The 24846-nt window shown below is 40.3% G+C and overlaps 1 protein-coding gene across 5 annotated transcripts in view; it reads right to left on the bottom strand.

Annotated features, from left to right (window-relative positions):
- OMA1 (OMA1 zinc metallopeptidase) overlaps nt 1-24846 on the bottom strand; it is a 79832-nt gene that overhangs the window by 23026 nt on the left and 31960 nt on the right. For 4 of the 5 annotated variants that reach the window (XM_008265179.4, XM_008265180.4, XM_070078438.1 and 1 more), the window contains one exon: nt 1822-1971. The exons of the other annotated variant lie outside the window; for it this stretch is intronic. In XM_008265179.4, coding sequence (XP_008263401.1) covers nt 1822-1971 — 150 coding nt within the window. The remainder of the gene's footprint in view (nt 1-1821; nt 1972-24846) is intronic. 5 annotated transcript variants of the gene reach the window in all.

The following is a 24846-nucleotide window of genomic DNA, read 5'->3' as shown; positions in this document are numbered from 1 at the left end:
ACTACATGGTATTCTACTACAGGCGCCCAAAGATATGTGTTAGGAAACCTTGCCTGGCTATCCCCAATGCTCATAAACGGCAAACACAGTATGCCTAGATTATCAAATCTTGTCATCACTCTTTTCAAACATATCCAGAATCTCATGTTTTTCTCCCCTTTCTTCTGCTACAAGATATCTTGGTATAAGCCACCAAAATCTCTTACCAAGAATACTGTAAGAGCTTCCTAAAGTAGCTCCTTATTCCATCCTTGCTCCACTATAGTCTACTCCACAAAGCAACCCACTGATCACTACAAGACATGAATCAGACCAACCTACCCATGCTCAAAATGCTCCACTGGCTTCTCATGTCGCTTGAAGTAAAGTCCTTACAATAGCTTAGAAGATCTTTCATGGTCTTCGACCTATATCCTTCTCTGCCCTCTATCTACTCCATTCCTGGTGCCTTCTTTGCTATTCCTTGAACACACCAAACATACTTTTTCTTCTGGTCCTCTGCATCAGCTACTTTCTTAGCTGGAAAAATTCTGCTCAGTAGCCAAAGACTTGCTCCCTGCATCCCCCCAGATTCTGTTCAAGGAAGCCTTCCTTGACTTGATTTTTCCCCAATACGCTTCTCAGTGATCAGCATACTGTATGTTTTTTGGTTTGTTATTTGTATTACCTAACTAGAATGGTAGGTCCAGCAAAATAGAGAGTGGTTTTTTTTTTGTGGTTGTTGTTGTTGTTCACTTCCCAGCAACAGAACACAGAACTGTAGATTATCAATAAATACTGATCAAATGAATGAATGAATCTTGTATTCATTTATTACTCCAAACTAGATGTGGATTTTTTTCCTTTATATATTTCTACTTTTTCATAAGTCATATTCTCTGTACTCATCATCATGAAAATCATGCAAATACCAACAACTATGGCTTATTCCCTACATCTAGCATTTCATTCTTTCAATACTCATAGATAAGCAATATTAGCTGAGCTGCATTTGATATCATACAGAAAGATGCTTCCATACTAGCACTGGATCTATTGTGTTTTTTAGCAAATAGTACAATACCAGATATTAAATTCCTAAAGAGTGTTCTGCTTTCGAAAACAACCAGCAAATATAATGCAAGTAAGACAGAAGTGAGCCTATAACCTGGCTTAGAGATCCTTGACATCTACTTTGTGCCAGCATGAAAGCCACAGAAACATTATGAGTGATATTAACAAATCAAGATCTTCAGAGGATAGTAAAAACTACCTAAGAGAAAGCTGCCTCTTTTATTAGAAAAACAAAAACAGAACCCAGACTATATATGCCTCACTCTATGAAGAAATAACCAGGAAGCAAACTAACATGAACAGATCTTTTTCTAAGAAAACAACTGGAATTAATATCTAGTTAACCCAAAAGTTTCGCACAATTCATTACCTTGTAGTTTTCACAAAATGTTTCAATCACCAAGGAAAGATTAAATTATGGTCAATATGTTGAAAAGGAAAATCATATGCTTTATGTTTAAACTTCCATCAAATCAGTTAAAATTAATACCAAAGATATAATATCTTCACCATGGAGATAAGTCAACTGTACATAGTAATTTACTTCTCAAGACTTGTGGACAAACAGGATTTTACTTTTTAATCAAATCCTGTGAGAACTGATAATGCATAATTATAGTAAGCAAAACAGTTCATAGGCTAAAACTCTAAGCAAAAGAAGAAATAGCATTACAAATAAACAATATAGCTTAAGCAAAAGAAGTAATAGCATTAAAAATAAATTATATAGTTTTTTAAAATGTCCTTCCTTACACATTGCTAGCTCACCTGAGGGATTAGCCTATCCAGGTGCTCAGCTCTGTTTCCATGAGACGGGTGCGTAGATAACCATTCTGGCAACTTGGGATGGCCATGGAGGCTATCTGCAAATTCCATCTGCTGCCAAAACACCGAACTGGCTCTGACGTCCACACAAGCCTAAAACCATATTAGTAACAGCACACTTAGCTAATGAGGACATTTTCTAAAATTTACCTGTATGCTACCACATGTTTTAAAACAGTTTCTATCAATATTTTGAAAAACTATTTTGCAAAAAGTAAAAATACACTCATTGCTGAAAAAAAAAAAACTCAAATGATGTGGTATTATAGAAATAAAAGAACTTGGGGCTGGTGCTGTGGTATAGCAGGCATAGCATGGCACTGCCTGCAGTGCCAGCATCCCATGTGGGTGCTGGTTTGTGTCCCGGCTGCACCACTTCTGATCCAGCTCTCTGCTATGGCCTGGGAAAGCAGAAGATGGTCCACATCCTTGGGCCCCTGCACCCACATGGCAGACCTGGAAGAAGTTCCAGGCTCCTGGTTTCGGATCTGCCCAGCTCCAGTCATTGCAGCCATTTGGGGAGTGAACCAGCAGATGGAAGACCCTCTCTCTGCCTCTACTTCTATAATTCTGCCTTTCAAATAAATAAATAAATCTTTAAAAAAATTAGGAAAGTAAGAAAAGAAATATTTCACCTCCCCAACATTCGCAATAATCCCACTCTTGCAAAATAACTTGCTATTTTCAGTATGATGAGTATTAAAGAATGTGTCAAGAGTAAAATCTTCCTCACAAATTAAAAATTTCTGTTCTCATAAAAATAAGGTTGTAAAATACAATGATATTAAACTGTACCAAAGAAATTTTACTTCTAATCTCTATCACTAGAGTAATTAGAGACAGCACAAAAACATACAGAAAAGACAGCTGCATTTTTAATAAATATATTTTTCCTCAATGTCAAAGAATATATTTAATCCCTTTAAAATATCTTATGAAAATATTATGGTTTTTTTCTAAAAAAAAACCACCAAAACAGGGTATATATGTATATAGTGTACCTGTGTGCACCATTCCATACACAGCCATATACATATTCTTTCATATGCACAGAACGTTCCTAAAAGGCTATTTAGGAACTGAACAGTAGCTGCCCTGAGAGCACACTGAAGTAGTTGATGGTAAAGAGGGAGCAGGACTTTTAATTTTGAAGTTTAATACAGTAACATTTTAAACTGTCAATAAGGTGACTTAATGAATAGTTTTATAAGTCTATTCTACTCATTCTTCTTGCCTTACTCTTTCTCTAGAAGTAACTAGAAAACAAGTGATTATATTTCTTAAAAGATTTTGTGATTAAAGCCAAAAATTACATTGTATTTTATGCTATCAAAAAGCCTTAAAATAGCAACTGTGATACCTAAAAACACAAATATAGAATATCATATGGTGATATAGCTAGTCAACATCCATGCCAAATAATTTTTTTTTTTTTTGTAAAGATTTATTTATTAGTTTGAAAGTTAGTTACAGACAGAGAGGGACAGGCTAACAGACAGAGATCTTCCATTCCCAAGATGGCCATACTGACTGGGGCCAGGCCAGGCCAAACCCAGGAGTTTCTTCCAGGTCTCCCACATAGGTGCAGGGGCCCAAACACTTGAGCCATCCTCCACTGCTTTCCCAGGCCATCAGCAGGGAGATGGACAGGAAGCGGAGCAGCCTGGACTTGAACCAGCGCGCATACAGGATGCCAGTATTGCAGGCAGCAGCTTTACCCCTACACCACAATGCCAGCATTGCTAAATCATTTCTTAACAAACAACATTAAAACATTTTTTAATGTGGGAAAAATGCAGAGAAAAAATAAGTTGAAATTCAAGTAAATTTTATTTAATATTTCAAGCAATGTAATTCTTTAAGATCTTTGAGTACTCCGAGTTGAAAAGAACCAAATGGGGAGACGGTATTGTGGTGCAGCAGGTAAAGTCGCCGCCTGCAGTGCCAACATCCCATATGGACAATGGTTCAAGTCCTAGCTGCTCCACTTCTGATCCAGCTCCCTGCTAATGGCCTGGGAAAAGCGGCAGAAGATGGCCCAAGTGTTTGGGTTCCCACCACCCATTTGGGAAACCTGCAGGAGGTTCCTGTTTTCTGGCTTTGGCCCAGCCCAGTCCCAGCCATTGTGGCCACTGGGGAGTGAACCAGTAGATGGAAGATCTCTCTCTCTATCTCTACCTCTCTCTCTGTGACTTTGACTTTCAAATAAACAAATATTTAAAGAAAAGAAAACAACTAAGAACCCAAGGTACTTTACTTTAATACAAAGATATATATATATATATATACACAAATGCATATATAAACAGGAATACATAACATAAATATATACAACATACATATAAATATGATCTATATTTATATATACACATTTATATGTTATAAGATATGTTTGTGCTTATGTATAAAGTATGTGTAATATCTATATCCATGCAGAAATTGTGAATAAATTCTACACACCCACAGGAATGAGCTCCCCAATGAAAAGTTCATAGCCGATGTACTCGACAGGGAAAAATTTAAAGCCACTCCTCTAATATCTGAAACAAGACAAGGATGTCCACTCTCAACTTCTATTCAGCATAGTTTTAGAAGTCCATGCCAGGGCAATCAGGCAGGAAAAATAAATAAAAGGCATTGCAATGGAAAAGGGAGAAATGAAATTATCACTACTTGCTGATGATGTAAAAACCCTGTAGACTCTACCAAAAAAAAGTTTTAGAACTAATGAATTTAGTAAAGAGCAGGATAAAAAAATCAATACATAAGAATCAGTAGTGTTTCTGCACATTATCAGTCAACTATCCAAAAAAAAATAAAATAAAATAAAATAAGGGAACAATCTAATTTACAAGAGCTAAAAAAAATAAAAACACAAAATGCTTAGAAGTAAATTTAACCAAGGTAATAAAAGACCTAGACACTGAAAACTATAAAAGATAGATGATGACAAAAATAAGTGGAAAGATATTCCAGGTTTTAAAATGTCCACATTAACTGTTACGATTTAAATATGCTTTATCCCTCTGAACTTACACAGAAGTTTAATCCTCATGAAAGGATAGTCTCTTCAACAAATAATGCTGGGAAATCTGAACATGCAAATGCAAAAGCAACTGGACCTTTACTTACACCATATGCAAAAATCAACTCAAAATGGCTAAAGACTTAAACATAAAAATCTAAAACCATGAAACTCCTAGAAGAAAATAAGGAAAAATTTCATGACATTGGTTTTGGCATTTCTTTCTTAGATATGATACCAGAAACGCAGGCAGCAAAAGTAACAGAGGGACCATGGCAAGCTAAAAAGTTTCTATACAGCAAAGGAAATAACAGTATTAAAATGCAACCTATGAAATAGAAGAAAATGTCTGCATACACTAGATCTGATAAGAGGTCAATACCCAAAACATACAAAGAACATCTACAACTCAATAGCAAAAAAGTAATAATAGCATAATTTAAAATGGCCAAAGGACTTGAACAGACATTTCTCAAAAAGAGGCATATAAATGGACAAAAGGTATAGGAAAAAAGATATTCGACATCACAAATCATCAGGGAAATAAAAGCGAATGTAATCAAAAACCACAGTGAGAGCTCACTCCCACCTGTTAGGATGGCTATTATTAACAAAATAAAAAGTGTCAGAAGGATAAAAAGAAGCTGGAGCCCTGGGACACTGTCTGTAGGAATATAACATGGTACAACCACCACAAGAAACAGTGTGGAGGTCATTCAACAAATTAAAAATGGAATTCCCATATGATTCAGCAATCCCACTCTGGATATTTACCCAAAAGAGAGTCGAAATCAGGAACTCAAAGAGACATATGCACGCCCCCTCTCACTATAGCATTATTCACAATATCCAAGAGGTAGAAACAACCTAAATGCTTACAGACAGGTGAATGGATTGAGAAAATGTGGTACAAAGTGAATATAAAACAAAATTTTTTGAAAGACTTATTTATTTCTATGAAAGTCAAAGTTACAGAGAGGGACAGAGAGAGAGAGAGAAATCTACTACCTGCTGATTCACTCCCCAAGTGGCCCGAATGCCCAGGGCTAAACCAGGATGAAGCCATGAGCTTCATCCAGGTCTCCTACATGGGTGACAAGGGCCCAAGTACTTTGGCCATCTTCCACTGCTTTCCCAGGCCATTAGTAGAAAGCTGGATATGAAGTAGAGCAGCTGAGACACGAACCAGTGCCCGTATGGGATGTCGGCTGTGGTTTTACCAGCTTTACCACAACACTTACCTAAAACAAAATATTTTTAAGACCTTGAAAGTAAGGAAACACTGCCATTAATGACAATGAGGACATTAAGCTAAGTGAAATAAACTAGCCATATAAAGACAAATACCATATGATTTCACTTACATGAGGTGTCTACAAAAGTTAAACTCATAGCTCTGGACATAGAATAATGGTTGCTAGGGGCTGGAGTAGGAAGAAATGGGAGCTGCTACTGAACGGATACAAAGACTTAGTTACACAAAATGAGTAAGTTCCAGAGGTCTGCTACACAGCATTGTGTGGTTTTTAACAATACTATACTGTACACTTAAAATTTCACAGGGTAGATCTCATGCTAAATGTTCTTTTTTATTTATTTTTATTTATTTGACAGGTAGAGTTATAGACAGTGAGAGAGAGAGACAGAGAGAAAGGTCTTCCTTCCGTTGGTTCACCCCTAAATGGCTGGTGTGGCCAGCGCTGCGCCGATCGGAAGCCAGGAGCCAGGTGCTTCCTCTTGGTCTCCCATGTGGGTGCAGGGCCCAAGCACTTGGGCCATCCTCCACTGCCTTCCTGGGCCACAGCACAGAGCTGGACTGGAAGAGGAGCAACCGGGACTAGAACCAGCACCTATATGGAATACCAGTGCCACAGGCAGAGGATTAACCAAGTGAGCCACGGCGCTGGCCCCTCATGCTAAATGTTCTTACCATAAAAAGAAAGAAAAAAAAAAAACTGACAGAGACCAACAGGAAATATTTGTAAAATAAATACTCAGCTCATCAAAAGCCTAACTCATTTACCTCAATAAAAATGGCAAAGTAAGGAAGCTGTGTGTTCAAGCCTCTGGAAGCGCATAAAGAACGAGTCTCTTTCAAAGCAACCTTTCCTTTTTTTTTTTTTTTTTTTTTTTTTGACAGGCAGAGTGGACAGTGAGAGAGACAGAGAGAAAGGTCCTCCTTTGCCGTTAGTTCACCCTCCAATGGCTGCCGCGGCCGGCGCGCTGTGGCCAGTGCATCACACTGATCCGAAGCCGGGAGCCAGGTGCTTCTCCTGGTCTCCCATGCGAGTGAGTGCAGGGCCCAAGCACTTGGGCCATCCTCCACTGCACTCCTGGGCCATAGCATAGAGCTGGCCTGGAAGAGGGGCAACCGGGACAGAATTCGGCACCCCGACCAGGACTAGAACCCAGTGTGCCGGCGCCACTAGGTGGAGGATTAGCCTATTGAGCTGCGGCGCCGGCCAGCAACCTTTCCTTCTTAAAACAGAACTAATAATGGCCACAGCTGGCCAGAAAAATGTAAGAAAATGTGTGTCAGTAAAGCGCACGGGTCCTGGAACATGTGGTAGAACCAGAAATATCTAGGTTCAAAATACCAGTTATTTGTTACACTTAATGAACAATCACATATATGCCAGGTACTCTTCTAAGTGTATTACAAACAGCAACTTACTAAATGAACTTACTTGATCCTCATAACAACTTCATGAGGTTACATTCTATTACCCTCATTTTGCAGATCACATGAGGAACCAAGGCCCACAGTGGCTACATAATTTGCCATAGGTCACAAGGCTAGTGGGAGTGATAGAGCCAAGATAATTTGGACCCAAGTAGTCTGATGCCAGAGTTCACACCCGTGGACCAATAATTCAGTCTCCATGAATCTTAGATTCACTTGTAAAAGTGAAATTATAGCAGTGGATCATCAGGATATCATGTGATAACTCTTGCAAATAGGCTGTCCAGAACTCAGAACACAACAGACACTATTCCTTCCCACCCTGGTCTGCAAGTAGTTGCCTGGGGTCATTGCAAGGTGCTATGTTGGGTCATAAGTGACAAAGTCATGAATTTGCAAGTAAAGAAGGAGCCAGCTTAATCCAGACCATAATACCAATATTATTATCATGCATGAAAGGACATATTAATTGACAAAGAATTTGCTACTACTTAATTAGAAACTCAGTGGGATATGATATTCATGAAAAGGATGGTAGTTTGGCCGGTGCCGCGGCTCACTAGGCCAATCCTCCGCGTTGCAGCTCCGGCACACCAGGTTCTAGTCCCGGTCGGGGTGCCGGATTCTGTCCCGGTTGCCCCTCTTCCAGGCCAGCTCTCTGCTATGGCCAGGGAGTGCAGTGGAGGATGGCCCAAGTCCTTGGGCCCTGCACCCCATGGGAGACCAGGATAAGTACCTGGCTCCTGCCATCGGATCAGCGCGGTGCGCTGGCTGCAGCGCACCAGCGGTGACAGCCATTGGAGGGTGAACTAATGGCAAAGGAAGACCTTTCTCTCTGTCTCTCTCTCTCACTGTCCACTCTGCCTGTCAAAAAAAAATAATAATAATAAAATAAAATAAAGAAAAAAAAGAAAGAAAGAAAAACAAAGAAAAGGAAAGGATGGTAGTTTAAAAACTATTGATGGCCGGCGCTGCGGCTCAATAGGCTAATCCTCCGCCTTGCGGCGCCAGCACACCGGGTTCTAGTCCTGGTCAGGGCGCCAGATTCTGTCCTGGTTGCCCCTCTTCCAGGCCAGCTCTCTGCTATGGCCCGCGAGTGCAGTGGACGATGGCCCAAGTACTTGGGCCCTGCACCCCATGGGAGACCAGGAGAAGCACCTGGCTCCTGGCTTCGGATCAGCGCAGTGCGCTGGCCACAGCAGCCATTGGAGGGTGAACCAACGGCAAAAGGAAGACCTTTCTCTCTGTCTCTCTCTCTCACTGTCCACCCTGCCTGTTAAAAAAAAAAAAAAAAAAAACACAACTATTGATATAATTTAGGCATTTCTCAATGCCAAAGTAATACCAGAGAAAAATATATGAATAGAACTAGACCAAGTTGAAAGCTACGGTAGCCAAAAATCTTCATTAAAAATACAAAGACATGGGCCTGGTGCTGTGGCTCAGCAGGTTAACACCCTGGCCTGAAGTGCTGGCATCCCAAATGGACACCGGTTCTATAGCCGGCCGCTCCACTTCCGATCCAGCTTTCTGCTATGGCCTGGGAAAGCAGTAAAAGATGGCCCAAGTCCTTGGGCCCCTACACCCACATGGGAGACCCGGAGGAAGCTCCTGGCTCCTGGCTTGGGATTGGCACAGCTCTGGCCATTGCGGCCATCTGGGAAGTGAACCAGCCAATGGAAGACGCCCCCGCCCCCCACTGTGCCTCTCCTCTCTCTGCCTCTCCTCTCTCTGTGTAACTCTGACTTTAAAATAAATAAATAAATCTTGTTAAAAAAAAATACAAAGACAAAAAGTATCTTTATATTTTGCTACTTCTATTTAGTAGATAGACTCCAAACAAAATCGCTGCCAGTCATCTACCACATCCAGGAGGTACATCCTGACATTAGCAGGTCTGGATCTTTTTAGAATGCCAGTAACACCCTATACTTGTCCCACGTGGTGGGTAAAATGATCACCTGAAGCAATACTACAAGGGTGTGGGAGAAGAACAGTAGGACTCCTACAGCTAGAAAAACATGCTGAGGTTCTTACAAGATGAGAGTTAGAGAAGCCAAAATAGATATCAAAATGGGCATTATTTTAGGGGCAACACTGCAGAAAATAAAATTGTTTCTAATGGGTTAAAACCAGATAGAAAGTTTCACTTCCAATATGAATATAGCTCTATCTTGGAGAGGAAAAACCTTACTATCTGTGAGATCTTTGACAAGTTACTTAACCTGTCTAACCTTTGGTTTTATCTGTAAGATGAGGATAAGTACCTATATCTCAGGGGGTTGTTAGGAAGATTTAACAATTACAAGAATTAACACTAGAGGCTGGCGCTGTGGTGTAACGGGTAAAGCTGCCTGCAGTGCCGGCATCACATATGGTCATTGGTTTGAGTCCCGGCTGCTCTACTTTTGATCCAGCTCTCTGCTGTGGCCTTAGAAAGCAGCAGATGTCCCAAGTTCTTGGGTTCCTGCACCCATCTGAGAGACCCAGAAGAAGCTCCTGGCTCCTGGCTTTGGATTGGCCTGGCTCTGGCCACTGCAGCCATTGGGGAGTGAAGTAGTGGATAGAATACCTCTCTCTCTCTCTCTTTCTCTTTGTGTAACTCTGTCTTTCAAATGAATACATAAATCTTAAAGGGGCCGGTGCTGTGGCACAGCAGGTTAACACCCTGGCCTGAAGCACCGGCATCCCATATGGGTGCTGGTTCCATATCCGGCTGCTCCACTTCCCATTCAGCTCTCTGCTATGGCCTGGGATAGCAGTGGAAGATGGTCCAAGTCCTTGGGCCCCTGCATCCATGTGGGAGACCTGGAAGAAGCTCCTGGCTCCTGGCTTCAGATCGGAGCAGTTCCAGATGTTGCAGCCAACTGGGGAGTGAACCATCAGATGGAAGACCTCTCTCCCTCTCTCTGCCTTTCCTCTCCTTGTGTAACTCTGACTTCCAAGTAAAATAAATAAATCTTTATTGGATGGAAGACCTCTCTCCCTCTCTCTGCCTCTCCTCTCTTTATGTAACTCTGACTTTCAAGTAAAATAAAAAAAACTTTAAAAAAAAATCTTAAAAAAAATTAACACTGACACCCAGAACAGTGTCCTCACCCATGAAAAAACATTATTGTTATGACCATTGTCAATATCACCATCAGTGTTATCAGCACCAACATCATTATCAGCCCCTACTAGGACACTAGTTCATTTCAGTCTCAATCACATTCACAGGTTCATAACCTTCTAGTACTGCTGACAGGATCACTTGTTAAAGCTCACTTTAGTTTGCAACCCACTTCTCTAAACATTTTCCAGTCAATAATTTAAAACTGCTTTTTTCCAACTGAATGTGACAGTCTTGAGATAGCTTCAGCTAAACCACTCAGTGGTTTGCCAATCCCTCTCACTCAAAAGGAAAACAATTTAACAAAAATACGTTATGTACTCCAAAAGAGAGGAAAAATGAGACTCATGGTATTACATGGTTCATGTAAAATCTTTTGCATCTTTTGATTGCCAGCATGTCAATTAATCAATATAATATATTCTGTTTCAAATAAACTTTCGTGTGTGTGTGTGTGGGTGTGTGTGTGTGTTTCTCTATCTTAGGTAAAGTTTTATCATTAGATTCAACACTCAGAACGTAAATTACAGTAACTAAAATTTAAATGCATATACAAAATACCATCTCATTCCTCTGGGTAAAAAAAATAAGATGCTCATCATAATGTACACATTATGAAAGTTACTTTACCACACACCCATTAAATGAGATGCCCTTCAGATTTACTGTTTTTTCCTTCTTAAATAAGTTACAAAGCAAAGAACCTAAAACAGTAACCCAAATAAAACCTGAAGATAGTCAATTTGCTATGATGTACACTCAAACTACTAACCTGGAAAACAAGAGCCAGGGATCCTGCTACTATAACTAGATATATGTTATTAAAGAAAACACTTCACCTCTCTGGTCTCTGGTTTTCTTATCTGTGAAAGGAGAAGGTGGATTAAATTAGCTCCAATTTTCCATCCTCCTCTAAAAGTCTATGATAATACAATATACTACTTTATATTAAGTTTAGAATTTTAAATTTTCTTTTATTTCTGCAAGGAAAGGAGATCCATTACCTAATTCCCTCACTAGATGGAGCTATTGACATAGTTATTTCAGGTTACTTGGAGAACCCAGCAGGTAGTTTCCCAAAAGGGACACTTACAGCATTTAGAACAGACAAATTCTTCCCTGCGAAGGCTTTCCAAAACAGTATAGGATATTTATCACCCCTGACCCTTACCCATCAAGCACCAGTAGTCTCCCTACACCTTACCAATCACTGTGACAATCAAAAGCCATATGGGGAGCAGGCATGTAGCTTAGCAGCTTAGCAGTTAGACACCTGCATTGCACATGGGAGGATTCAATTCCAGATTCCAGCTCAGGAATCCTGCTTCCTGCTAATGCAGACCCTGGAAGGGGGGTGGCAGCTCAGGTAACTGGGTTCTTCTCACCCATGTAGGAGACCTGGATTGTGTTCCCGGCTACCAGCATCAGCTCCAGACCAGTTCCAGTCATTACAGCCATTTAGGGAATGAACCAGCAGATGGAAGTGCATTCTGTCTCAAATAAATTAAAAGAAACTTTAAAAAAAAAAACTTTAAAAAAATCATATGCCAGTGCCCTAGGAGGATCCATTAGATTGTCGGGGTTTTTTTGTTTGTTTGTTTTTTGTTTTTTTGTTTTTTTTTTTTTTTTTTTTTTTTTGAGACAGAGGCAGACAGACAGATCCCATCTGCTGGCTTACTCCCCAAATTCTCAGGAGCCAGGAACTCAATCCAGGTCTCCCTTGTAGGAGGCAGGAACCCAATTACTTGAGCTATCATCTGCTGCCTCCTAGGGTGCCGATTAACAGGAAACTAGAGTCAGAAGTGGCACTGATACTGAAACCCAGGCACTCCAATATGGGATGCAGGTGTCCCAGCCAGAGTCTTTTTTTTTTTTTTTTTTTTTTTTTTGACAGGCAGAGTTAGACAGTGAGAGAGACAGACAGACAGAAAGGTCTTGCATTTTCCGTTGGTTCACCCCCAAGTGGCTGCTACGGCCAGCACTGTGCTGATCCGAAGCCAGAAGCCAGGTGCTTCCTCCTGTTCTCCCATGCAGATACAGGGGCCCAAGCACTTGGGCCATCCTCCACTGCCTTCCTGGGCTACAGCAGAGAGCTGGACTGGAAGAGAAGCAACCAGGACTAGAACCCGGCACCCATATGGAATGCCGGCATCACAGATGGAGGATTAACCAAGTGAGACACAGCGCTAGCCCCCAACCAGAGTCTTAACTGCTACCCCAAACAGCAACCCCTAAATCACTTCCTTTTTGTTTTTTAAAATACACTTGAAAGGCAGAGAGAGAATATTCTATCTCCCATCTGCTGGTCTACTCCCCAGTGCCTACAATGGTTGGGACTGGGCCAGGCCAAAGCTAGGAACTCAGTCCAAGTCTCCCACATGAGTGGCAGGAACCATTATCTGCTCTCTCCCAGCATTCACATTAGCAGGAAGCTGGAATCAGGAGTGGAGCTGGGACTCAAACCAAGGCACTCTGCTATGAAATGCAGGTGTCCCAAGTAGCATCTTCACTACTATGCCAAACACCTACCCCTGCTCCCAGTTTAGAACCACTAAAAAAAACGAGTTTTCTTTTCTAAACTTGAAAAGCAGACTCAAAAATTAAAATGGATGATTTAGTTGTAAATGACTGTAAAGTGTCAAAATATCTACAGTGACAAATGAACACACATACCCAACAAAATCAAATACTTAACATCTTGTCAGCTGATAACTGAACAGCTAGTTACTCCATGTTTAACTCACACCTTAGTCCTAATTGTCATTAACTATATTAATCATTCAGATGATTTATATAACTTCAAATGACAAATTAGAAGAATTCCTAGGCCGGCGCCGCGGCTCAATAGGCTAATCCTCCGCCTTGCGGCGCCGGCACACGGGGTTCTAGTCCTGGTCGGGGCGCTGGATTCTGTCCCGGTTGCCCCTCTTCCAGGCCAGCTCTCTGCTGTGGCCCGGGAGTGCAGTGGAGGATGGCCCAAGTGGTTGGGCCCTGCACTCGCATGGGAGACCAGGAGAAGCACCTGGCTCCTGGCTTCGGATCAGCGCGGTGCGCCAGCCGTAGCGCGCTGGCCGCGGTGGCCATTGGAGGGTGAACCAACGGCAAAAAGGAAGAACTTTCTCTCTGTCTCTCTCTCTCACTGTCCACTCTGCCTGTCCACAAAAAAAAAAAAAAAAAAAAGAAGAAGAAGAAGAAGAAGAAGAAGAAGAATTCCTATAAAATGTAAATATACAAAATCAACTCACAATCAATAAGCAGAGCAGAAGTAGAGACAAGCTTTGGCAAAGTGAGCTGCCTACTCTGAAAGGAGCTCACGAGTAACTCATTTTAGTGAATTTTCTATAACCTGTTGGGTCCTTGGCCTTGAAAGCTCATAAATCCAGTGGGAAAGTACATAACAAATAGATCTCTCTCTCTGGAACAGATCCCATTACCCAAACTCACAAGACTGACATAAAATCAGAACGCCAGCTTGCTAATTTCCAGAGATAACCATAGCTGCAAAAACTACCAAAGGCACAGGGCTTTTGTGTCCTCAGGTCAGCACATTCTCTCCCTTTTAGGCTAGCTACACAGGAAGCCAGACTATCATCCGAAGGTTGCCTACGAAGGAGAGAATTCAGGAAAGGAGAATTACTTTGTCATATGAATACTAAGTGGCAAGAAGCTAAGGGAGTGTGATGTATCAATGGCTCCCAAAAGAACATAAGCAACAGGAAAGAAATCAGTTCCAGGACAACCAAAAATAAGTCTTTGAGGTATCATTATTCTATTTTTCGGACTAGAAAATAGACTTGAGGTTACGTGATTTGCCTGAGGTCCTATGGAGGACACCAAAGTTCAAACAGAACATGAAGCCCACACTAACCCCTCTACTAAGTGTAAAGTCCTTAATACCACCCACAAAGACGGCCCTGCCTACCTTTCAGGTGCATCTGGCATTGGCGCTCTGGAACTCTGTCCACACTTTAGTCACAGTAAATTCTTAATTCTTGGATGATGCTACTGCTTCTCTTGCTTTTGAGCATGCTAAACTCCCCCACTAACATCTTCACCAGGATAATTACTGTTTATCTTTCCAATCCCCACTTTAAATAATCCTTTTGCATTCTAATCCCATTAGACAAAGTTAATCTCTGAGATAATTTTCCATGAGATGAATGTCCCCTGTATGTCTCTAACATAATCAAACTTTCTTAAAACAATTTATTAAATGTCTCTGTATCTTCAATTTCTGACACGCATGAAGATATTAGGTATCCCTACAACCTGGCAGATAGTAGGCTAGCAGTAAATATATGATGTTCAATTAGTAAGTGAAATCAACAGAACAGATCAGAGAAGAGCCAGGAACCAAGTCTTTAAGATCTGTCTACTGGTTCTATTAACACAGAAACCGAGAGTCTGGAGGCCACTGCTGGCCAATGTCCGCTTAATCTTACCTTGAGAAAGTGACTCTCGCAGGCTATCAGAACTGCTTCTTATTTGTGGCAGGGTGGAAAATGTAATGGAGGAGCATTTGACTAGAATCAACAGAAGTCATAATGAGGCTGGCACAGCTCAAAGATGCTAGTGGAAGAGAAGGAAACATACTGAGATATATTTTATGGACAGAACTGCCAGGACTTGGTGTAAAGGATAAAGAAGAAAGAAGAACTAAGGAAGACTCTAGGTTTTTGCCAGAAGTAACAAAAAGAAGGTGGTAGATTTATTGAGAAAAGAAGAGCTAAGGGCCAACATTATGGTACAGTTGGTTAACTACCGCCTGAAATGCCAGCATTCCACATCAGCACTAGTTCAAACCCTGGTTGCTCCACTCCCAATCCAGCTCCCAGCTAATGCTCCTGGGAAGGCAGCAGAGGATGGCCCAAATGCTTGGGCCCCTGCTACCCACATGGAAGACCTGGGTGGAGTTCTGGCCTCCTGGCATTGGCTTGGCCTAGCTCTGGTCATTTGGGAAATGAACCAGCAGTTCAAAGATTGATCTCTTTTTCCCCTCACTATAACTCTGCTTTTCAAATGAAAAAAAAAAATCTTTTCAAAAAAAGAAGAGGGCTGGCACTGTGACATAATGAGTAAAGCCACCATCTGCAGTGCTTGCATTCCATATGGGTGCCAGTTCAAAACCTAGCTGCTCCACTTCTGATCCAGCTCCCTGCCTATGTGCCTGAGAAAAGCAGTGGAAGATGGCCCAAGTGCTTGGGCCCCTGCACCCATGTAGGAGATTCAGATGAAGTTCCTGGCTCTGGCCTGGCCCAGTCCTGGCTATTGCGGCCATTTGGGGAATGAACTGGCATATGGAAGCTATCTCTCTCTTTCTCTCTCTCGGCTTCTCCCTTCAGATAAATAAATAAATCTTAAAAAAAAAAAAAAGGCCTGGGGGAAATAAAAGAATTAATATTGAATACATTAAGTTTGAGATATTTGTAAACTAAGGAAGAGGAAATAACAGGCAGATATTTGAATACAGAAAATTAAAAGACTAGAGCTGTAAGGACTTTAATTACATCGACTTCAGGAGATAAGTGCAATTACTGTCCCTATCCTACAGATGAGAAAAGCTGGGGCACAAAAAGGATAAATAGCTTGCTCAAGTTCACAACTAATAGTCTCTCTGGCACTGCAGAGTCTCAAATTTGCAGCTCACACATTATCACTACACTTTATTGCTTCTTTGGCAATTGGTTGGCATTTCCATACCTCAGAAAGGTTAAATATTTGTTATACAGGAAAGAAGGGTTGAGGAATGAGGTTTATAATAGAGATTTAATAATAAAAGTTCCTTCCCAAGCCCCAAATAATGACAACCAGTTTTAAAGGATCTATCTGCATAGACACTTGAATGGCCACAGAGAAAATGAATATATATTCCATGTGAAGGTTCCGCAAGGAGCAATCCAGCTCAATATCCTATAATCTTATAGCTAAACTCCCAACCTATGCAGAGAGCGCTCCTGATAAATTTGTTAGTTTCTGCTTATAAAATATGAATAGACAAAATCGTGAATCACAAATTTGGGAACTTAACCTCTAGCCATAAAAGAGTAATGGGTAGCAAACTTGTCCTCCCACCATAAATAACTACACATAAAGTTGGACAAAATACACAAAGCAAATGTTTTCAGGCAATGGACAACAGGCAGGACAAGTCTGTGATCCTCAGAAAAGAGAAACACTGAAGATGATCCTGAGATTTGGCCCTGCCTTTGCTTGGGCAGTTTCCTAACCAGACCACAGGGTGACAGGGTGACAGAACCCAAACAGGGCATGGCAAGTGTCACCGAAGTGAGAGCTGGAAGGCAGGGTTCAAGGCTGAAAATTTGCAAAAGAGACTGAAATTTGTAAAGTAAGGTCCCAGAAAGAAGCAGGGCCTTAGAAATTGGCATGGAAACTCCTTGAAATGGACTTTATTGAAACAAAAAGTGATTTGTCAGCAAAAAAAAAAAAAAAAAAAAAAAAAAAAAACACAAAATAACAAGCTGTTAAGAGAACACAGATGGAGAAAACTATGCAAATGACATATTCAACATATGACTGTATCCATAGTATGTAAAGAACACTCGAAAGTCAGAAGGAAGAAAACAACAATCCAGTGATAACATGACCAAAGACTTGGACATGCAGTTAACCAAAGAAGAACACAGGTGACAAATAAGCACACAAAAATCATTTATAAGATTATAAAAGACTAACTCTCCCACAATGAGAAATCAGTAGATAACAACTAAGCCTAATGTATCAATAAATTATAAAATAAACATATTACTTGGAAATATAGAGGTAAATAGCTATAAGAATTTAAGGTGATTGCCTCCAGAGTGTAAGGCAGGGCACTGTCTTCTTCAATTACAAGCCAATAATGCTATATGACTTTCTACTCCATAACAAAATGCTCAGCTACACACACACAATATAAATATTCCTTATAGGAAGTATAGCTAATAGTGTCAAATGCTTCTAAGATATAGAACAAGGTAAAGATAGGAAAGTAAGCCTGGGATGTGACAGCACGGAGGCAGACAAGTTGATCCAGAAAAATGTAACTGTACTAGAGGGATGGACAGAAACCAAACTGCACATGGCCTTTGAAATCATACACATTCAGGTTTGAATCCCAACTTTACCATCTGTACCTGCGAACAAGAAAATAACTCAACTTATCTGGGCTTCACTCCTTATGTGTAAAATTGAGATAATCATCATCATAACTACTTCATGGAATTACTATAAGACAGATTAGGCAATATATATATATAAATATATATATATATGATAAGCACAATACAGGCTTATCATAAGTATTAAATGATAGATAATGGTGTTAATTATCCAAAAAGGTGGTTTCACAGAATAAATGGCTGCATAAATATAGTATTTGAGGCTTTTATAGTGTTTTTTTCTAGACACACATAAATTCTTGTGTTTCATAGATGACATTTCTCTATCCTAAGTGTCCTACAACACAGATACTACCTGTATCACTATTTACCTATGACTTAAAATCTACTGCAATATCTCTTTCTTTTTTGAACTAAATAAACCATATTACCACAATCAGCAAAACATCACCTAGTACACAACACAGCAATATAATATAATATGCTTTAAAAAATGGAACCTTAGTTTTATCTATCCAGATACACACCTATTTAAAAAAAAGTCTATGTTATGAATATCAAAGGAATATAAATATATTTATATTGTAATTTTATTCCACTTTTTTAAATACAAAAAACTGAACTTACCAAGTCCCTCAAAAACACAAAATAAGAATTTGATTATTTAAATCTGCCTGGATATCAGAGTCAATTGGAAGCTCCTAAACACTTTCAGATTAGAGCTTCATCATTTATCCACCAAATCAGAATTTCCACACATGGAACCCAGATATGTATTTTTAAAAAATCTACGCAGTTGGGGCTGCCACTGTGGCACAGCAAGTTACACTGCTACCTGTAAAGCTGGCACCCCACATGGGCTTTGGTTCAAGTCCAAGTTGTTCCACTTCCTATCCAGTTCCTTGTAAATGTGACCTGGGAAGGCAACAGAAGATGGCCCAGTTGCTTGGGTCTCTGCTACTTTCATGAGGGATCCAGATGAAGGTCCTGGATTTGGCCTGGTCTAGCCCCGACAGTTGCAGCCATTTGGGGACTGAACTAGGGGATGGGAGATCGCTCTCTCTCTCTCTCTCTCTCTCTCTCGGTCTCTCCTTACCTAACTCTGCTTTCAAATAAGTAAACCTTAAAAAAAAAATCTACCCAGCAAAACATAATAAAAGGCTATCTGCAAAAGAGAAAATAAAACAGCTAATAACAATGAGACAATATGTTCAACTTCATTTTGAGGTAAAAATGCAAATTTCAAAAACCAAGGAAGTAGTATTTTTTGTTCAAATTGACAAAAAAGATTGAAATGCTGATGTGGACATAAAGAATGATCATTCTTTAAAAAAAAAGCAAAAACATTTAGGCGGCAGCATTTTAGCATAGCAGGTTAAAGCCACACAGCCTGCAGTGCGTGCATCCCACATGGACACCAGTTTGAGTACCGGCTGCTCCACCTCCCATCCAGTTCCTGGCTAATGCTCCAGGAAAAGTGGCCAAGGATGGCCAAGTTCTTGGGTCCCTGAACCCACATGGAAGACCCAGAAGAAGCTCCTGACTCCTGGCTTCAGCCTGGCCCAGACCCAGACACTGCAGTCATTTGGGGAATAAACCAGTGGATGGAAGATCTCTGTCTCTCCTTCTTTCTCTGTAATTAAAAAACATTATATATATATATATATATACACACACACACACACACACACACACACATACATACACATACATTTATTTATTTGATAGGCAAAGTGACAAAGAGAGAAAGACACAATGAGAGAAATCTCCTATCTGTTGGTTCACTCCCCAGATCAGTCCACAATATCCAGGGCTGGGTGAGGCTGAAGCCAGGAGCCAGGAACTCCATGTGGTTCTCTCACGCAGGTGGCAAGACCCCAAGTACTTGGGCCATCTTGTCCTGCCTCCCAGGCTCCTTAGCAGGAGCTGGACCAGTAACAGAGGACCCAGTACTCCCATATGGGATGCAGGCGTCTCAGGCAGCAACCAAACCTGCTGGACCACAATGCCTACCTTTTGTATGTCTTCTTTTGAGAAATGTGTATTCAAAGCTTTTAATTTTAAGTCTGTTTGGCTTGTTTTCTTGCTATTGAGTTGTTTGAGCTGCTTGTATAATTTCAATAGTAATCTTTTATTGGAGTATGGCTTAACTGGCTATGCCTCAACACCAGCCCACCCAAAGAGGGCATTCTTATATGGTGTTGGTAAGACCTGCTATTAACATTTTGAAATAATTTTAAAAATAAAAATGAAAATCCCAGCAATCCCATTTATTATCTATCCTATAATTATAAAATCTTGAGGAGCATAGGGATATAAATAAAAAGATGCCATTTTCAGAATTATTTACAACATCAAAAAATGCAGAAATAATCCAAATGTTCTTTAATAGGTAAATAATAAAATGAATTATTCCTATTATAGGATGTTAGGTAGCTATTAATAAGACTAAGCTAGGGACTTCTTATTCTAACAGCAACAGAATGCCTTGTAACAAACCAAAGTTTTGGCCAAAGGGAAATTAGAAAAGGTGGATATAATAAAGACTATCTATTCAAAGGTTCTGTGAGTTACTAAGTCAGCAACTACTGGACAAGCCAAAAGTCCCAGCAAGAAAAGGAAAATTCAGGTGAAGCTGACCTGTGTGTTGCTCTTCCCATCAAGTAATTTTCTGAACTTTAAGCAATGAGGAGCAAGAGACTGAAAATACATAATACTTGGGGCCAGCATTGTTGTGTAGCAAGTGAAGCCACCACTTACGATGCTGACATCCCATGTGGGAGTGCTAATTCAAGTCTCAGCTGCTGTATTTTTTTTTTAAAGATGCATGTATTTATTTGAAAGGCAGAGTTACAGAGAGGCAGAGACAGAAAGAGAGAGAGGTCTTCCATTGGCTGGTTCACTCCCCAAGTAGCTGCAACAGCTGGAGCTGCACCAATCTGAAGCCAGGAGTCAGGAGCTTCTTCAGGTCTCCCATGGGGTGCAGGGGCCCAAGAACGTGGGCCATCTTCTACTGCTTCCCCAGGCCATAGCAGAGGGCTGGATCAGAAGTGGAGCAGCCACTGGCACTGTAAGCAGCAGCTTTACCCACTAACGCCACAGCCCTGGCCCCTCAGCCACTCCATTTCTGACGTGGCTTCCTGCTAATACATCTGAGAGGGAAAAGGATCAAAAAGCAAGAACCTGGTATATACTGTCTACAACAAGAGGTGTAAATACAAATTTCAAATAGCTTGAAAAAAAATGGGAACAAAAAGATATACCAAGTCAACAGCAAGAAAGCTGGAATGGCTATCTTAATGCAACACCAAACAAAAAAGACACAAAAGTACTACTAGTCACAAAGAGGACTACTTCCCTCAATTTACCAACTGTGATAAGTGAATTCAGTAAGAGGATAAAAGAAATCCCAAATTTGTATGCAACTAACACAAAGCTTTAAAATATACGAAGCAAAAACTAACAGAACTGACAGGAAAATCACACAAATTGACAATTACAGTTAGAGATTTCAAAACTCCTGTCTTACTAACAGACAAATAGAAAAAGATTTGAAGGCTGTAGATCGGCATAACACTATAACCAGCTGAACCTAATCAGTACTTAAGGAAACACACTTAACAACTATGGAATACCTGTTTTTCTCAAGCGATGGGACATTCACTAAGACAGAAAAAATGCTGTTCTTGCAATCCAGCTCTGGGCTTATGCACTTTGGAAAGCAGTGGAAGATGACCCAAGTACTTGGGCCCCTGCCACTCTTGTGGGAGACCTCATTAGAGTTCCAGGCTCCTGGCTTTGGCCAAGCCCAGCCCCAGCTGTTTCAGCCACTTGGAGAGTAAACCAGCAGATAGAAGATCTCTTTCTGTCTCTCTCTGTCTCTCCCTTCCTCTGCCACTGTCTTTCAAATAAGTAAAACAAATCTTAAAAAAAAAAAAAAGGCAAACAATTAAATTTAAAAATGTGCATGTATCTAAACAATTCACAAAAGGAAGATAGATGATTGGGCAAACTCACACATAAAAATATGCTCCGCCGGCACCACGGCTCACTAGGCTAATCTTACTCTGCCTTGCGGCGCCGGCACATGGGTTCTAGTCCCGATCAGGGCGCCGGATTCTGTCCCGGCTGCCCCTCTTCCAGGCCAGCTCTCTGCTGTGGCCAGGGAGTGCAGTGGAAGATGGCCCAAGTGCTTGGGCCCTGCACCCCATGGGAGACCAGGATGAGTACCTGGCTCCTGCCTTCGGATCAGCACGGTGCACCGGCCGCGGTGGCCATTGGAGGGTGAACCAACGGCAAAAGGAAGACCTTTCTCTCTGTCTCTCTCTCACTGTCCACTCTGCCTGTCAAAAAAAAAAAAAAAAAGAGAGAGAGACCAATGAAGACTCAAAGTTTGAAAATAAGAAGTTGGAAAATCTGAACCATGAAAACAACAACCAAAAAAAAGCTGGGATAATAATACTGATTAAAGAGAAAGTGGACATTAGGCAAGAAGCATTACTACACACAAAGAAGGATTTTATATTGATAACAAAATCCATCTACCAGGAAGATCTCACAGTCCTGGATATATAGCTAAAAAGTTTTAAGATACACAAAGCAAAAATTGCTAAAACTAAAAGGAGAAATTGAGAAATTCACAATCATAATGAAAAAGTGACACACTTCTCTCAATAACTAGAAAAAGGTGGGAAAATTCAACAAGGATAACAGAAGACCTGAAACAATAAAATTAACAAACTTGACAAAACTGACATAGGTAGAACACTGCACTCACAATGACAGAATCCACTTTCAAGGGCATACCATTTTAACAAATGACCACAAGCTCAGTCATAAAGCAAGGTCTAACAATTTTCAAATAATTTTAACCACTCTGTATATTTTCCAATCAGAGTATCATCCAGTGTTCAAAAAATTCAAGCAATACACTTGCTCAATATCAATTTTTGTACTGAAGTTCCTGGCTATTGAAATATGGGGGGGGGGGGGTGGTTTCTGTGTATAGACTGGAAAGGAAGAAACAAAGGTTCTGGATATAAAGTTAGTCATAAAAATCCTACTGCCATATATATAAGCAATTAATTTTTAAAATGACACCATATCACAAAAAAAAAAAAAAACAAAAATATCACTCAACGATAAATTCAACAAAAGGTATGTAAGTGCTATATACAAAAAAAAACTTCAAGGCCGGCGCCACGGTTCACTAGGCTAATCCTCTGCCTGCGGTGCAGGCACCCCGGGTTCTAGTCCCAGTTTGGGTGCTGGTTCTGTCCCTGTTGCTCCTCTTCCAGGCCAGCTCTCTGCTGTGGCCCAGGAAGGCAGTGGAGGATGGCCCAAGTGCTTGGGTCCTGCACCCGCATGGGAGACCAGGAGGAAGCACCTGGCTCCTGGCTTCGGGTCAGTGCTGCCGTAGAAGCCATTTGGGGGGGTGAACCAACGGAAGGAAGACCTTTCTCTCTGTCTCTCTCTCTCACTGTCTAACTCTGCCTGTCAGGAAAAAAAAAAAAAACTTCAAAAATATTATTGAGAAAAATTAAAGGATCACTAAATAAATAGACAAACACATCACATTCGTAGATGGAAAGATAGTATATTATACACCAGTAAACTGTCCCTAAATCAATGTATAAATGCAATGTAGTCCACTCAAAACCCCAGGCATATTTTTGAATAGGTGTGTAATTTAATAAGCTGATCTTAAAATTTATATAGAAATGTAAAGATTCAGAAACAGCCAAGTCAGTCTTTCAGAGCAGCAGCACAGGAGGATAGATGCTGTCAGACATCGACACTCACTACAGAGCTACAGAGACACGCGGCATTGGCTAAGGCAACACTGGAAGAAAACAGTGAATACAGAAATGGACTGTGCTACACACTCCGGCCTTCACGGCAAAGAGATACTGAGAGGTGGTACAGAAAAGACCGTTCTTTTCAATACATGATACTGTACTTATTCACAATCTATCCACATGCAAAATACATTATCTGGACTGCTACTGCATACTACATATAAAAAAGTAAAACACTACAGTTTCTTGGAAATATAGCAGGAAAATTTCACCAAAACACAGAAAACCTGACAGACTGTAATACATTACAATTGGGAAATTCTTCACACAGCTAAGCTATGGTCCCTCATCTGAGAGCCTTTTAATGTATGCAGTCTGATAATTCACTTAATTCTACTAATTTAACATGCAAGGAACCACTTTTGCTTTTGTGGCTGAGTAATGTCTTGATTTATGAAATTAAATCCATAAAATTTACAATGAGAAATTCAAATAATACTGATTTTTAATAATTAATAACTGCTAGAAACTCAACAAAGAATCAAATAAGATTTGGATTTAATAGTGAAGTGGCACTGTTTATATTCATTTTTTTTAAATGTAGTTCCATTTCCAATGTTAAACCCTACTAATAATACTCAGTTGTCACACAAGATTAGAAACAGCAGCCAGGTGTGAAGTGCCTAGTTAAACCCACCTGAATGACTATGCTTCTATCATTTCTTTAAACTCAGTTGTTTAGTCTTTGTCACAATAGAATCAACCTCTCTCCAGGGAGAGAGAACAGCTACACATCATCTTACTTAATCAGAGACACAAGGGAGAGGAACAAAATAAAAACAGCACAGCCTTTCCTGAGGACAAAAGTGGATGGGGAGGCCATCACATATTCATACTTTTTTTAATTTCAATATAATATTTCATGATTATACATATGATATATCACTATATATCTCAAAAAATTCTTTCCAATGAAATATTAGGACTTTTAATATAACCTGATAATTACAGTCCTATAATCTTATGTATTCCAAGGCATAACACAGCCTCATATATAAAAAGAAGCTGAATGAGCATCTTTAATTATGCATCTGTCAATGTCCAGAATTTTCAAATTTCTATAGATTAATGAAAATTTTCTAAAAGGTTTATACAGTCCAACTCTCATTCTCTGCCCATGCCAAACATCATTAGTACAACATATATTGACCTGCACCTTGTCAAGGCTGCTA

Source organism: Oryctolagus cuniculus, chromosome 7 (genome assembly GCF_964237555.1).
Source record: "Oryctolagus cuniculus chromosome 7, mOryCun1.1, whole genome shotgun sequence".
Classification (NCBI taxonomy): Eukaryota; Metazoa; Chordata; class Mammalia; order Lagomorpha; family Leporidae; genus Oryctolagus; species Oryctolagus cuniculus.
This window is presented reverse-complemented; position numbering and strand designations above follow the sequence as displayed.